The 15,042-nt window shown below is 44.2% G+C and overlaps 1 protein-coding gene across 1 annotated transcript in view; it reads right to left on the reverse strand.

The window, feature by feature from the left end:
* Positions 1-245: 245 nt before the first annotated feature.
* The window catches only part of LOC135439566 (uncharacterized), a gene marked incomplete at its 3' end in the record, with an annotated part of 63,146 nt that continues 48,349 nt past the window's right edge, over positions 246-15,042 (reverse strand). The window contains exons 4-5 of the mRNA XM_064698309.1: positions 11,740-11,841; positions 246-546 (exon numbers count right to left, since the gene is read on the reverse strand). Of these exons, the coding sequence (XP_064554379.1) occupies positions 246-546; positions 11,740-11,841 (403 nt within the window). The remainder of the gene's footprint in view (positions 547-11,739; positions 11,842-15,042) is intronic.

A 15,042-nucleotide genomic window follows, 5' to 3' on the forward strand; every position in this document is an offset into this window, starting at 1 on the left:
TTGTCGTCGTAAGCCTTAAGAATATGGTTAATCACTCTGTGAACCTGTTCAACAGCGCCATGCCCTCCCCTGAATCCAAATTGGTGATCAGGAAGGATGGCCATGTGATCCATAAGCCTTGAAAGTCGGGTGACAATCAGCGTTCCCAGACCTTCGACAAGGAAGGCAGGACACTGATCGGCCGATATGATTCAGGGTCATATTCCGGCTTGCCCGATTTATGGATCATATGGATCCTCGCTAACTTCCACTGGGCAGGGAAGTGTTGCGTCCTTAATATGGCGTTGAAGATCAACGTTATAAAAAGGAGCGCGCGCATTGGTAGGGCCTTCAGAATAGTGTGGCATATTTCATCATGGCCCGGTGCTTTAGCCCTGGGAAGGACTTTGACGACGTTGATCACCTCCTCCACGCCGATAGGTGGTGACATCTGTAGCGGTGTCTCCAACGCTCGGGTTGTTTCATCGAGCTCTTCTGGGGAGGGCAGATCGAAAGGTGTAAACCGTTCCTCCAGGTGGCTGGCGAAGTTATCAGCTTGCTCTTCGTCTGTAAGGCAGTATTTACCATTGTGGCGAAGAAGGGGAACGGTTCTCCAGGGTTGGCGATTCAGGTTTTTAGTTGCTTGCCAGAGCGAGTATCCTGAGTCATGGGTATAGTCCATGCTCTCCAACCTTCTAGAGAAGGATGCGTCTTTGTGTCTGCGAAGGGCCTCCTTGAGTTGCCGCTCCGCTCTTCGCCACTTCGCCTTGTCCCACCGATGCTGTGTCGTCTGGAACCTGCGTCTGCTCCGCCTTTTGATCCTGAGCAGGTTGGCTATGTCTGCGGGCAGCCCGTTGCCAGCATTGTCCAGTCGCCTGGCAACTGGTGGGGTGTGGCTTCGGCTGCTGCTGCGCGAATCTTTGCGTTAAGCAGCTCGATGGCGTCCTCTACATCCCGTCCAGTGCAGATTTCGGTGTTGAGGTGAATACTTTCACTCATCTGTCTCTGGAAGACACCGAGATCAGTGCGTGCGTTGATCAGCCTCGGTATTGCGCTAACCACCCTGGCCCTGCTCTCCACAGTAACTATCAGGGCCAGGTGGTCGCTGGGGAGATCCCAATCGTCAGCGATTGAGAGGCACTGGTCAGGGATCCCCAGGTAGATGGCGAAGTCTATACAAGACGGAGTGCCTCTGCTGCCGTACGGGTATCTTGTGGGAGAGCCTGTGGCCAGTACTTTCGCTTGACGATGCGCTAAGCTGCTAGCTAGTTGAAGGCCGCGCGCATTGCTGTTATTTGCGCCCCACAGCCAGTGATGTGCATTCCAGTCGCCTCCCACCAGATATCTGCTTCCAGCCGAGTTAAGTATGACGTTGAAGTCGTCAGTCGACGACTGCTCATTTGGTCTGCAAAAGACTGCTCCAAAGTCCACGTTACCAGCATCAGTGGAAACTTTCACAGTCGAGTATTGGTAAACACGGTTAGTAATACTCAATTGCGGGAATGAACCGAGTTACTCCGGACGAGGACAGCGCAGCCACCGCTAGCTGAGCGATTTTGAGTCCAGTGTACAGGGTATGCCTCGAAGCCAAAGATTTTAGGAAAAGTTGGACCGTTGGTTCTAGTTTCTGACAGCAGAATTATTCCGATTGCGTGTTTTTGTACTAGGGCCTCCAGCTCTGCAAGTTGATGAAGTGGATGTTCATGGACTCCTTGGTAGCTTTGCTGCTCGGATTGTGCACGTGGAGAACGGTATGGCCCTGGGTCCGCAGGTCATCGATGAGTTCTCGGTTGAGTGTGCAGTGGTGGAGGCCTTTGATTACTATGCGGTAGGGCTTCTCCTCCTGCAGCTGGTATGAGTATAACTCAATTTTGTGTTCATCCAGTATCTGTATGATGGTCCTGTATGTGGGCACATCATTGGCTAGGAGTCGCATAGTCCTACCTAGGTTGGATTTGATGGTCAAGTTATCCGCTACTTCGGATAGTAGGAGCCACACGTCGTTGATATCGTCGATGCGATTTGCGACGATGGGGGGTGGCTTCTTTCCTCCAGTGGGGACATTGTTGTTGGCCCTTATTTCGGGCACGGAGGAGCTGGTGCTGAGGCAAGCAAGTTCTCTTCTTGCTCGGCCTCAGATTCGTCAGTATCCATGTCTTCGACGTAATCGGGTGGGGCCAAGCGTGCATATCTATTGGAAGCATGAGTGCCATCTGGACTGGTGTCAGTTTTGTTCAGTTTTCGCCGCGCGGCAGGTGGGGTCCTGCTGTCTGAGACTTTGCGCTTATCATTTATTTTTTCCGCCTGTGCTTGAATCATTCGAGCCACGTCTGCGGCGTGCGAATTGGGTTTGATGATATCTATTATACGCACTAGGGCGTCAACGTCTCTATTTGCACTAGCTCCAGCATGTGGGCTGCTGCCGGGGTTTTCGGATTCCATTAGAGGGTAGGAAGGGGAAACTGAAGTACTTCTTCCAGACATCAGCGCGGAGAATTTATTAGCAAATGGTGCTGAGCGGCTGTTAAGCATTGAGGTGCTCGGCGGCGTAGCGGTGTCAGCATTTAGTTGGCCTACCTCATTCGTTCGAGACGGCCCCTTGTTATTAATTGTGGGTGCATTGCTGTTGTCAGCACTCACTGGCATGGATGCTCTATTGGCGTTGCCGCTGGATTGGTGCATGTCAGCACGGCAACGCAGCCGACTTGCTCAATTTGTGACCACCTTTTTTTGTGTTTGATTTTGTTTCGATCCACCTAAAACAAATCGCTGTGTCAGCAATTAGTTTTTTTTTCAATTTTTGTCGTTTTTGTTAAATTATTAGTGCTTTGCATTCTTTATGCAGAGTTGCAAAAGCCGCTTTGGCCGTTTGGGCGCGCACTCGAGTTTTGGGTTATAATTGTTTTCCGCGAGCTCGACCGTTCACCTTAAACACCAAAAATTGACTTTGCTCCCACTTTAGGAAACGCTTTCTTGAAAATGCTCAGCGTTGAGGAACGGATCCGTTCAAAATCAAACTATAATTTTCTTCTTCTTTTTCATTGGCATTCTTGCTCAGCATGGTAGATAATTATGTATACATATACTTTGCAACATTATCTGCGCAAAATTGTGAAATTCAATTCAATTCAACTATTAGGTTCATCTCTTTTTATCACAAATCGCATAAATTTGGTTTGCATAAGAGTAGTAGTAAATTGACGGCAGATCATTAGGGAAGCGCCCATGGCGTACGTTTTGGTCCTTCGAGCCGGATCTGCCATAATCTATTACTCTGAAGATAAGTAGTTCATAATGGAGCAACTTAAACAGCACGCACAAACCAGGAGCAGATTAAAGTCCTAAACGCTTGCTTCATTATGCTGAGCATCCCCCATCTGGATGCGGTTATGACGCCGTGAAGGCGATGCGTACGAGGCTCAACGCCGTTTGGATCGAGTCCGAGCGGATTGGCGATAACATGTGTCTGTATGATACAATTAAAGGGTATGCCGACCCCGTCAACGAAAATGAAGTATATGAGAACAAGTACTTGAAGACTCTGGCGCTCCTGCTTTCACTAAAGCGGGCACGCAATACAGAAAATACGGTATCAGAAACAACAATGAAGGTTGCTGAGCGGAATGCAATGGCAAACAAACAAGTAATTTCACAATTGGTACAAAAATAACAAGAATTCTTCGCGCAATTTCCGAGTGCGGCAACAACCACAACTTCGCACGCCGCACCTGCGATACCTTTACGAGAATAAGAGTTGCCAAAGTTGCAGATCAAATCTTTAGGTGGCGATTACAAGGAATGCCCAGCATTTAAGGTCTTGTTTGAAACCCCAATAAACAACATTTGCGAAAAAATTTTTACTAATGAATCAGCAAATTTGATACTTCTTTTGCCAATTACAGACGGGGCATATGATACTGCATGGTAACGCCTGGCTGAACGATATAACCGAGCACGTCATGTTAACTCCTTGCTGGAGGCCTTCGTGGAATTGCCCCACACGAAGAATTCCAGTGTAGCAATGTTTCGGAAGGTAACAGATGATGCAAACGAAATTGTACGCGGACTAGATACAATTGGGCAAACAGGACGCACATGCTGGATAACGTATATACTGCTTGTAAAAATAGATCCAGAGTCAAGACGCAAATGGGTGGAGATCATTCAAGATACCATGTCTCCAACAATAGATGATCTGTTTCAATTCCTCGAGCCAAAGGAACTTTAGAACTTTAGAAGTGGAAGTTGCTGCATGTGACAACAATGACAAAACGAAGAAAGCGACACGCAACTTTGTGGCCACTAAGCAAGGTGCGTGTGTAAAATGTTGAACTAAACATTTGCCATTCGGCTGCTCGCAATTTCCCAATATGTCTGTTGACCAACAACGCGCTTTCGTCAAAGGCAAATTATTATGTTTCAATTGCCTACAGCCCGGTCATATGTCAACGAAATGTGCAGCAAATTATTATTGTAAAAATTTCCGCGGCCGGCACCACACTCTAATACACGCAGAAGTTTCATCGTTACAGACTTATGCGAACCAATGTCAACCAATCGACGCTGCTGCTGACGAAGGTCAGGAGCAAAAGATATCACTCGTGGAAAAGAGCCACATACCACAAGCACCATGCGCAACATGTATTTCGTTACAAGGGCGAAATAAAGGCACTTTACCTATCGAGTGGGTAAACGTACGCAACGCACACGGTGCATACACAGCTGGTCGTGTGCTATTGGATAGTGGATCAGAACGTATCAGAACGCAGCATCCACGCACGGGGCATTGCACGTTCTCCATCTCGAATCTTAGTTTCGGGAATTACATCGGTAAGGGCTGAAACCAACCGGGGGTTTAGTAAGCTTTACTTGAAATCACGATTGTCAGACGACTCTCTTGACGCTCAGGTGCACCTCTAGGGGAAAATCACATCACAATTGACAAGGGATAAGATCGATACATCTGCACTGGAGATTTTTAATGATATTGCGCTTGCAGTTCCGATGTTCAACTCTACATCTCCAATAGACATTCTATCAGGCACAGACTATATGTGGGCTGTAATTACTGGCGAGAAGTTGCTAGAAAGCGATGGCAATGTAATTGCAATTTCGAAGGTATTTGGATGGGTGATCACTGCCATTACCATCTCGTGCATAGCAGCTGCTACTTCACTGCTTACTACTTTGACATTAACGCCTCATTCCAAAGATTCTGAGAGGCGCAGGACACCAATGCTGGGCTGCCACCAGATGCCGAGGATTTGAAGGTGGAGGAGCATTTTCGTGAAACACACTCAAGAGATTCCAAGGGGAAGAATATCGTCAAGCTTCCTTTCAAAATAGCGGATACTACCTTTGCAAACACCCAACAAGGAGCAACAACACGGTTTGAAGCTGTAGAACGTCGACTACTCAAAGATACAAACCTGCAACCATGCATGACGATGAGAGTTTAGGCCCCATGCGAGAACTCAAACCAGACGAGATACATACACACCAGGGTCGAGCTTTCTACATGCCACATCACCCGTTTTTGGGACAGAAGCTAAGAGTAGTGTTTGATGGATCCTTTCAAGATCATGACGGCCATGCCCTAAACGAGGCACTACATGTTGGACCAAGCATTCAGAGCAACTTGTTCTATGTGTGTTTACGCTTTTGGATACATCGTTTTATATTTTCGGCTGACATAGTAAAAATATTTTGCCAGATTTGGGTCAATGAAGATCACCGCAACTATCAACGAATCTTATGAAGAGAGCATCTATCTGAGCCACTGAAACATTATGTTATGTACCGTCACCTATGGTACGGCCAGCGCTCCGTTTTTAGCGGTCTGAGTGCTGGAGCAACTGGCTCAGGATTACGAGCAGGAATATCCACATGAATCAAGGATCCCGTAGATGACTTTTAAGTTGATGATGTCCTGGCAGGAGCATCAACTGAAGTTGAGCTTCTCCAGCGCCGAGGTGACCTCGTTAAACTTATGCCACAAGCACAGCTCGAATTGGGAAAATGGGTTTCAAACAGCAAACACATTGACACCATGGAAGCAGCGCCATGCAAATGTTCTCCACACAACACAAGATTTTACAGCAAAGGTGCTTGGAATTTACTGGAATCTAGCAACTGACACTCTGGGAAACAACGTGAATTTGAGCAAACAAGCAGACAGCACAAAACGACAAGTACCCTCTGACGTCTCTCTCATTTTAGATGCGCTTTGTCTGTTGGCCCCTGTTGTCGTTCAGTTCAAGATTTTATTTTAAGATCTATGGCTTGGATTGGGATTCTCAGTTGCCGCCGAACTTGGCGGCGCCACGGCAAAAATATCGCATGGATATCATTGCATTGAAGAAACTCACGGTGCCTCGATATGTTGGATACTCTTCGGGCACTATGAAACTGCATGCATTCTCAGATGCATCAATCAAAGCTTACGCCGCTGTTGTTTACAGTTGGATTACACACCCACATGGTCATGTGGAGGTTACGTTACTTGCACCACTCAAGCAACCATCTTTTCCGCGCTTTGAACTCTATGGAGCGCTGCTGCTGAGTCGACTGGTCGCTTTGATCAATCCTGCACTGAAGAACATCAATATCAATGTACACGCGTGGTGCGATCCAACCGTTGTTTTGGCTTGGATATCCAATATACCATCCCAATTAAAAACTCACCGCTCACGTTAGCACCAAGGAAAACCCAGCAGATTGCGCATCCCGAGGCATGCTAGCCGCAGATCTGCAGATCCGCAGACGCAAGCTCAACTTAGGCGCATTGACTCTTGAAGAATTAAACGAAGCAGCATTTAAGCATGAGCATCAACTGCTCATCAACAAGTAACCGCTTAGGAATGATTCAAAAACTGCACACTCTCTCGCCAATCATTGATGATTTTGGACCTCGCTTGGGTGGACGCTTAAGTATCTCGGGACTGTCCTTCTGTGCCAAGCACCCGATCATCTTTCCGACGAAGCATCGTGTCAGGAAACTTATCTTAGAACACGACACTATATGCATCTGCCCCGAGGAGTTTCAGCATTTTTCGTCATCGTTAGACAGCGATACTGTAGATTGGACGCACGAAACCTAATACGGAAGATTACTCACAACTGTTTGAAATGTTTCAGACAACGCCATCATACAGCTCAATAATTCTTGGCTTATCCACGGCGACAACGGACAAAACTGTGTCGGCGCAAGGAGAGCGTTGAATAAAATGGAAGAGTTGCTAACATCGCAGACCACAACACTATCATTTCTCAGACAATGGCCAACGAGGGAATCAAGTGCAACTTCATTCCGCCACATGCACCACACTGGGGTGGCAAGAAGTTGCATCTTCATCGCGTCTCGGTAATGCTACTCTCACATTTGAACAAATGCGCACTCTGTTGGCACAAATCGAAGCCGTTACCAATTCTCGCCCACTGTATACAACACCGGACACCGACTTGACATACTTGCCACCTGCTCACCTTCTGATTGGACGACCCTACACTATGGTTCCTGAAGGGTATCTAGAACAAGTCCCGGCAAACAGATTGGATTACTGGCAGTAATCTTAGGCCATGCTGCAATGCTTTTGGAAACGATGGCATTTGGAGTATCTGACCACTTTACAACAGCGTCATAAATGGAATGCAAAATACCCAAACGTATCCCCTGGAGATGTTGTGTTAAGGAGTCGCACACACCCCCCGCAGCATGGATCTGCGGAGCAAGGGTCATGGAGCAAGGGTCATCGATACATAGCCTGGACGTGATGGCTTTGTTCGTGCAGTTAAACTTAAAACGCCCACTGGAGAGGCAACGCGTCCAATCACAAAGATCGCTATATTGCCTAACTTCGAAACCATGTTTCATAGCTGGGCGTAATGTTAAGAACGGATCCATCCGAAATCAAGTGATATTTTTTCTTCTTTTTCACTGACATTCTCCTTCAGAATTTCCATACACACGATATATAATTATGTATACATTTACTTTGCAACTCAATTCAATTCAACTATTAGCCTAAGTAGCATAAGCAGATCAGTTATTTTGAGAATCAAAAATATATTTAACCAATAGACTTACTACAACGACTTAAATATTACTATAACCATTAAATAAACGAATGTATTGAACTTAATAAACATTGTTAAACACAAGCAGATGCAAACATGCCTGAATTACACGAAATGCAAAGCGGACAGCGGCTTCAAAGTAGCGATCAACAAAGTAAAACAAGTAAGAGGTTCTAGTCGGGAGCTCCCGACTAGGGGATACCCTGAACCCTCTTCTTCCAACACCAAATGCAGCTCGCGCTACGCGCTAGTCTGATTCAGTAGTAATAAAAAAAATGAAAATAAAAACAAAAAATTATTCCCTTGGCAGGGTTCGAACTCGCAACTAACCACACCACTTACCGCTACCTCTACTTAAGGGCCACACCAATAACTGAGCTTTAATGAGAAAAAAACCAATTAAAATAGCATCACAGAAAACAATACAATCGCAATTGCAATGCTGTTGATAGAATTCAAAGCAGACGCGCATGAATGTGTGTATGTGTACATGTATAAAGAAATTCTTGGAATTTGCACATAACTTTCATGTTTCTTAACCGATCTTAATAAAATCGAAAGTACATCTTATTGTAGAATAAAATAAAGAATATTTGTATATTCTCAAAAATTCCATTTCATATAAGTTGTGGCTTAAATTACAAGTTGGATAATTAACTTGATTTATAGCTTTGAGGTGGTAGCGGGGAGGTGGCGATAGGTATAAAATGAAAGATACTTGATATATACATATATGCTATTCTAGAAGCTACATGTCAAGTTTGGTGACTCTAGCTCATATTATTTGCCGAAATTTCTCAAAAAACCATCAAGTCTCTCGCTCTTATAGGTTCTGATATCCTTGCGTTCATACATACGGACAGACGGACGGACGGACAGACGTACAGACTTCTACCTTCTACCTGTTCCATAATTTAACCAAAACGAAGTACAACAAAATTTAAGTGCTTCTATTGAGAGTTTATCTAAAGTTAGATAATTGTGAAGAATATGCAGATGCATATGATTTGAATGCAAAACAGAAGTATGTGAATGCACGTAATAAAATGAGTGGAGAAGCAGCTCTGTTTTTGGAAACTGTTACAGTTGCTAATTATAATAATTTGTGTGCTGCATTTTTGGAGTATTTTGAGAATAAAGTTCCAAGTACTGAAGTGCATAAGCTACGTATGCGCAGAATGCAAGCAGCAGTGATCGGCAGCTGGATGCAACGTGATAAACTTGGGAGCGTCAAAACGATGAAATCGATTTAAATCCGCTTTTGAAACATAACGATGCAGTCACACAGCTGGTTGAAAGCTGCAAGCCGGTAAAAATAAGATAAAACTGTACGAGATCGAAGATGGACATGTCTGGACAGGCCAAGAAAAGATAAAAGCTTTAATAAACTCTCCGATGCCGAGAAACATTCGAAGAGTTCAGGCATTTTTGGTTTGACCGGATATGTTAGAAAATGTATTCAGGATTATGCCATATTAGAAAAACCCTTGAGACAGCTGCTTAAAAAAGACGCTGAAATTATTATTGCAGGAGCGCAGATCCAGGCAAGCGAAAGTTTGACGTCAGCATTCAAAGTCTTAACAGTGCTGAACATTTTTAAGTAAAATGCCAAGATCCAAAGAATGCTTCGGGACAGCACTATTACATCAACAAAGTGGTAAATGACATCCGGTTATGTATTGGAGCAAACAAACATCAACGCAGCAAGAGAAGTTGCACAGCTACTATTCGGAACTGAAGGCAGCATCTTTGGCTATTATAAAGCTACGTAGCTAACGAATTCTAGCTAATTACCGACTGTGCAGCATTCCCAAGAGAAGTCGTCTAATGGATGATGTATCTGCATGATTTTATATTTTAAAATTGTCCATCGAGCAGGCAGCAGAATCACGATGATAGAGTAAGTCCCTTTTCGGTGATAACTGTCACGTCAAAAATGCATGTAAGAATCTGAAGAGCTAAACAGAAAGATGATAATTTGGCTCCAGTATCCAAAATCCTCGAACAAAGACCATAAGCAGATATTAAGTTGACAAATAATCTCATTTTCAAACAGATTAAAGGTCAGGACTCAATGGCGGTCTCCAGGAGCATGCAAAAAGAGATAATCGGCAAGACGAAAAATTTTGGACACATGGGAGCGCAAAATACAATACAAGCTGTGAAGCAATACATTTTTATTCCACATTTGGAAAAAAAGTGATCGAACTCATTTAAAATTGCATCGAGTGCATCATGCATAATCGGAGACAATACATGTCAATCATTTGGGTTCGCTAGATACCACATCCAAGAGCCAACCGGGTGATAATCTCCGTCTTAGCCAAAATGTAAGCAGCCGAGCCTACAAAATGGTGCAAATACACATCGCAGGTGCAGCAGGCTATTAACGCACATATATATTCATAGACGAAGCTTATGCCTTTGAAATCCTATAAGTTGTAAGAATGCGTAACGAAGCTGAGGTCCAACAACTGAAAATTCTGCAAGACGAGCTGCTACAAAGTGAACGCAACGAAATACGACAGCAAGCAAAAGCACAAATTCAGAAAGCACAACAGTCTACAGTTAACTATGTTAACTTAGTAACTGATTATCTATGGCAAGACTATGAGTATCAGCTAAACGATTTGATTGCGATCAAGGTTATCCAATTCATAACCGTCAAAAGTTTGCAAGCAAGTTTATTGGTCCCTACAAAGTCGTCAAGATCAAGCGAAATGGTAAATATGAGGTTAACAACGTTGTGAGTTTCAGGGGCCAAGGCACACATTAAGCGTTGACAAAACTAAGCTATAGCGTTACTATGAGCAAGAAGAAGAGAAGACGATGGTGCAGATTCGTCTGCGACAGATGAAGAGCAGGAGAGCCGAGTATAAGGTAGCAACCTTCCCTAAATAAAATCACGTGGCATCCTAGAGCGCCTAACTATCGTTACCGATAAACGCGAGGGAGAACAGTTAAAGCCTCAAGTTGTCAGCCGTCAGTAGCATAAACAGATCAACCGTAATTATGCAGAAAAAGCCGAACCACGATAACCACACTGGATCCAGAGGATAAGCAGTTATTTGAGAATTACAAATATATTTACGCAATAGTCGTATAACATTGACTTAAATATTACTATAACCATTATTAATCGAATGTTTTTGACTTAGTAAAGATTGTTAAACACAATCACTCTAAAATGTACGCATATATATGCATAGTCGGACGGATGGAGAGAGAGAAACACGGAAATGGGTAGATCATTGCGTGTAAGCTTAAAACTGATGGCCCGTTTCCCATATTCAGTGGGTGCTGTTTGCTTCTGAAGTTAAGTGAAATTTCGAATCCTCATTTGTAAAGGCGCGTCAGTATAAATGCTAAGATTCTATGGCTATCCCCGCTGGCATGGAAAAAAAAACGCAATTTTCGGCGACTTGGAATAAATACTCGTATATATTCTCGACAAAAAGTGTTAAGATTTTATTGTTAATCCGACACGGGGGCGTGACAGATTGGGATAGTATATGTCTTCCACACTTGTATAGCTAGAGGGACTAAATTTAAATGTTTATTTTTCCTTATACGGGGTATAAGTGGAAGCTGAAAAGTAACACACTTGACCAAAGACACCAGGAATATGAACGAGTATATATAGCATATATAGTATATACGGCAAGTGGTGAATGAGCTACTTACCCAACAACGAGAGCAGACCACAGGCAAGCCAGATTATGAAGCTAACTCCAACGGAACCGGTGCGAACCAGTAAACCAGAAGGTGACACAAATATTCCAGATCCTAAGATAATAATAAATTTTATGTTAAGGTGATAAGTTTGGAAGAAAGAGTAAGGAATAAAAGGGAAAAATGTAGGCGACATTTATTGCTTATTGCTTATTGCTGATATTGGCTGAAAGCTTCGACCGCTAAAAACTGGAAAAATACCATAGCTAAGAATACAAACATGAGGAAACTGTGTTTGTTTTACTGCGGCATTTCATTTATTCATGGCATGTCACAAAACCAATAATGTCTAAAGTCCAATGTGCAGGAAATTAAAATAGAATTAAAATCGGTGCACAAAATGAAAATATTTAGATATTGGTTATGTTCAATGTCTGCCGTTTATGTAACTCAAATTTTTTATGCTGGTTTTGACGTTGGAGACTTGAAATTTAACATATTTAAACGTACACGTAAAGGTTCATAGTCTAGAATGAGTTTATCTTTTTTTCGATACCCCAGACATTGTTTCAAATATACAAAAAACAGAGCGGGCTTGGGAAAACATACATATCGACACCAGCTCATTTTATAATATTCGGTAGCGGATTTCCGTTAACAAAAAATTACATACACACTATGAATAACTTTAAACAGGTTATTGGCCTAGCCAAATTTATTCAATTTTTTTAAAATCAATCAAACAAGAATTCTCTTTTGGGGACTGCCCAACAAGCAAATAGCCTAAACCTTCTTCTATGTTACTAAAACCAGATTTGATTTGTATAAATATTCGAGACTAGCTCCTAAAGGTTGTGAGATCGACGATTTTATACATACGGACGGATGAACGGGCAGACCTAAAATATATGTAGTTCATGGGGAGATGCTTCCTTCTGCCTGCTTCGATAATAACATTGTGAACAGAGTCCGTCGGTATGAACGCTCAACCCAACATTGCCAGGCTACGACCAGCCCGCTATCCGACCGAATTTGAGATAAAATGCGTGAACCACTTTCGTACCCGGAATATCCTATAGATGTACCTCGACGGATCATACCCGTGGACTTCAACGAGGCGTCGCCACTTTTCCAAGTGTCCTGTCTTTTCGACGTCTTGTACTCATTTGGCAGTAACTATTTAACTGTAACACCAGGACTCGTAACGGTTTGTTAAGAAACTTCTAGTTTTATTATGTGACACGAGTATCTTCTCGGTATCAAACAAGTCATTTACTATCTTTTGAATTGCATCCTCCTGTGCCTCTGCTAGGAGGCATGACTTCGACGACGTTGCCGTTGATTGATCTCTTACGGGCCCAAAGACCACAAATCCAAGTTTAATGGCTGCGGTATATGGCCCCTGGGTCGCAAACTTTCTTGTTTGCATTGGCAGTCCAAGATCTGCATGCTCTAGTCCAATCAGAAGTTTTGGTACCACACAGCGATACGATTTCATTGGAAGTCGTGCACAATTGCTCAACGTTTGGATATCACGTCGATGCAGAATTTGCATTGGTAAACTCAGGTTGGACACGGCGTGCACATTTCGCAACACATGACGTTTGCGTTTGTCCGCTCCACTAATTTCCATGCTTACTACTGTTGTCGGCTCACTGGTTGACCTTCCACCAAACTATTCTATATTTAGTAGTCTGATCTAGATCGCGCAGTAGCTCGTTGTGGATCATAGTTACAGACAAACCCTCGGCGAGGAGCGCATACGTATCGATTCGCTTGTTGGCCCCGTGCACTGGCACTATTCGGAATAGCAGGCGTTCTCCACCCGAATCGGCACAACTTAAGTTCCCCGTGTTGCGTCCCTTGGGCATCCAATGGCTGCGGTGCCCTTATGTGCGGATCCGCTGGCTGCGGCATCCGTCCAGTATTCATCACTCAATCACCTGCTGGCTGCGGTGACTTGTGACTGTTTGCAAGCTCATGTAAAAAGCGCTGATGCCCCCTTCTGGCATCCATTACTTGGCATTCGTCGGCCCTTTTGCAGACACTTGCCGTAGACACGAGAAACAAAGTCGGTGCTTTTAACAAACCTCCACCTTTTTGGCGGAGAAGCTAGGCTAAAGTCATTGCATTTCCTGACTACATGTTGCGTGTTGCCCATTACAGATTGGGCACTGTTTGGTGCGACCTTGGCGTCGCCCTTCATTACTTTGGTCAATGCTGGCAAGCAGTACTATACGACAGTCGGAAAGGCCTAATCGTAGCTGCATTCCTGGCCTATTCCACCCTCTTGCTTGGTGGTAGCTTAGCGAAAAAATCCTCCATCAGTGTTGGATTCGCTAAATGCTGTTCTCCGTTAGCTGATTGTAGAAAGCAAGGTTTCTTTTACGATGCCGTGCTCTTGCATTTCCTGCACCTCTTGATTACTAAGTAGCTGGCTGCGTATTATTTGTTCTGGGCGACCATATATGAAACGGAATTGTTCCATCACATTGTTCACATTCCTGGGAATGTGAGCAACGACTTCACAATATCAAGTGCATCACCTTTGAGTGCCTTCAACAATCGCTGGTTATTCTCCAGATTCGTACAGTTATACGCCAAAGTTGTTTCCATAAATGCACAAAAGAATAGGCCCATCTTTAGGTTGACCCCCAAACTCGGGTAGATCTGGTAATTTGCGTAGCAAGCATTCATCGTTCGTCCTAGGAGCCGTCCATGCGAAGTTACTAGATGCCTGAGTTGGCTTCAAAATTATCGCGCTTGTGACGGCGTGTAGCCGAGCGTTTGGTGCGCAATGCCTGTAGAAAAACATGGCGTTGAGCGACTTGATGTTGTAAACAGTTATCCAAAACCATAGCCCGTTCTACAGTTTGCAAGTCTATTCCCAAAGTTTCACTCAATGACGTCGGCAATGCCTCACTCAAAGATGGCGCTCCGGTCAAAATAGCAGTTCCACTCAAGGTTGCAGTTTAACTTAAAGTTCCACTCGAATATGATTACCCAAATAAAATTGCAGTTTTTATCAAACTTCCACTCGACAATGGCATTCCACTCAAGAACCGATCGAAGATGGCGGCAGGTTAGATGTACCGCCCACGCCAGCATTGCTCAATTTAGCGGTATCATTTGACCTCTGCAACTCGTGCTCTGGCGCAGAGACTCTCTTTATGAAATCCATGACTTGCGTACTTGATAGATGCGTGCTTGGGCTTGGCCCTCCTGTCAATATGCTGGCTCGTGCACTCACTCCCGCGGCCTCAGTGCCGGCAGGTTGTACACTTGTGCCCACATCACGGTGCTAGGGCTTTTAGC

This window comes from Drosophila montana, unplaced genomic scaffold (genome assembly GCF_035044405.1).
Source record: "Drosophila montana isolate Dmon_TW-CO22-7 unplaced genomic scaffold, ASM3504440v1 contig_428_1, whole genome shotgun sequence".
In the NCBI taxonomy this organism is placed as follows: domain Eukaryota; kingdom Metazoa; phylum Arthropoda; class Insecta; order Diptera; family Drosophilidae; genus Drosophila; species Drosophila montana.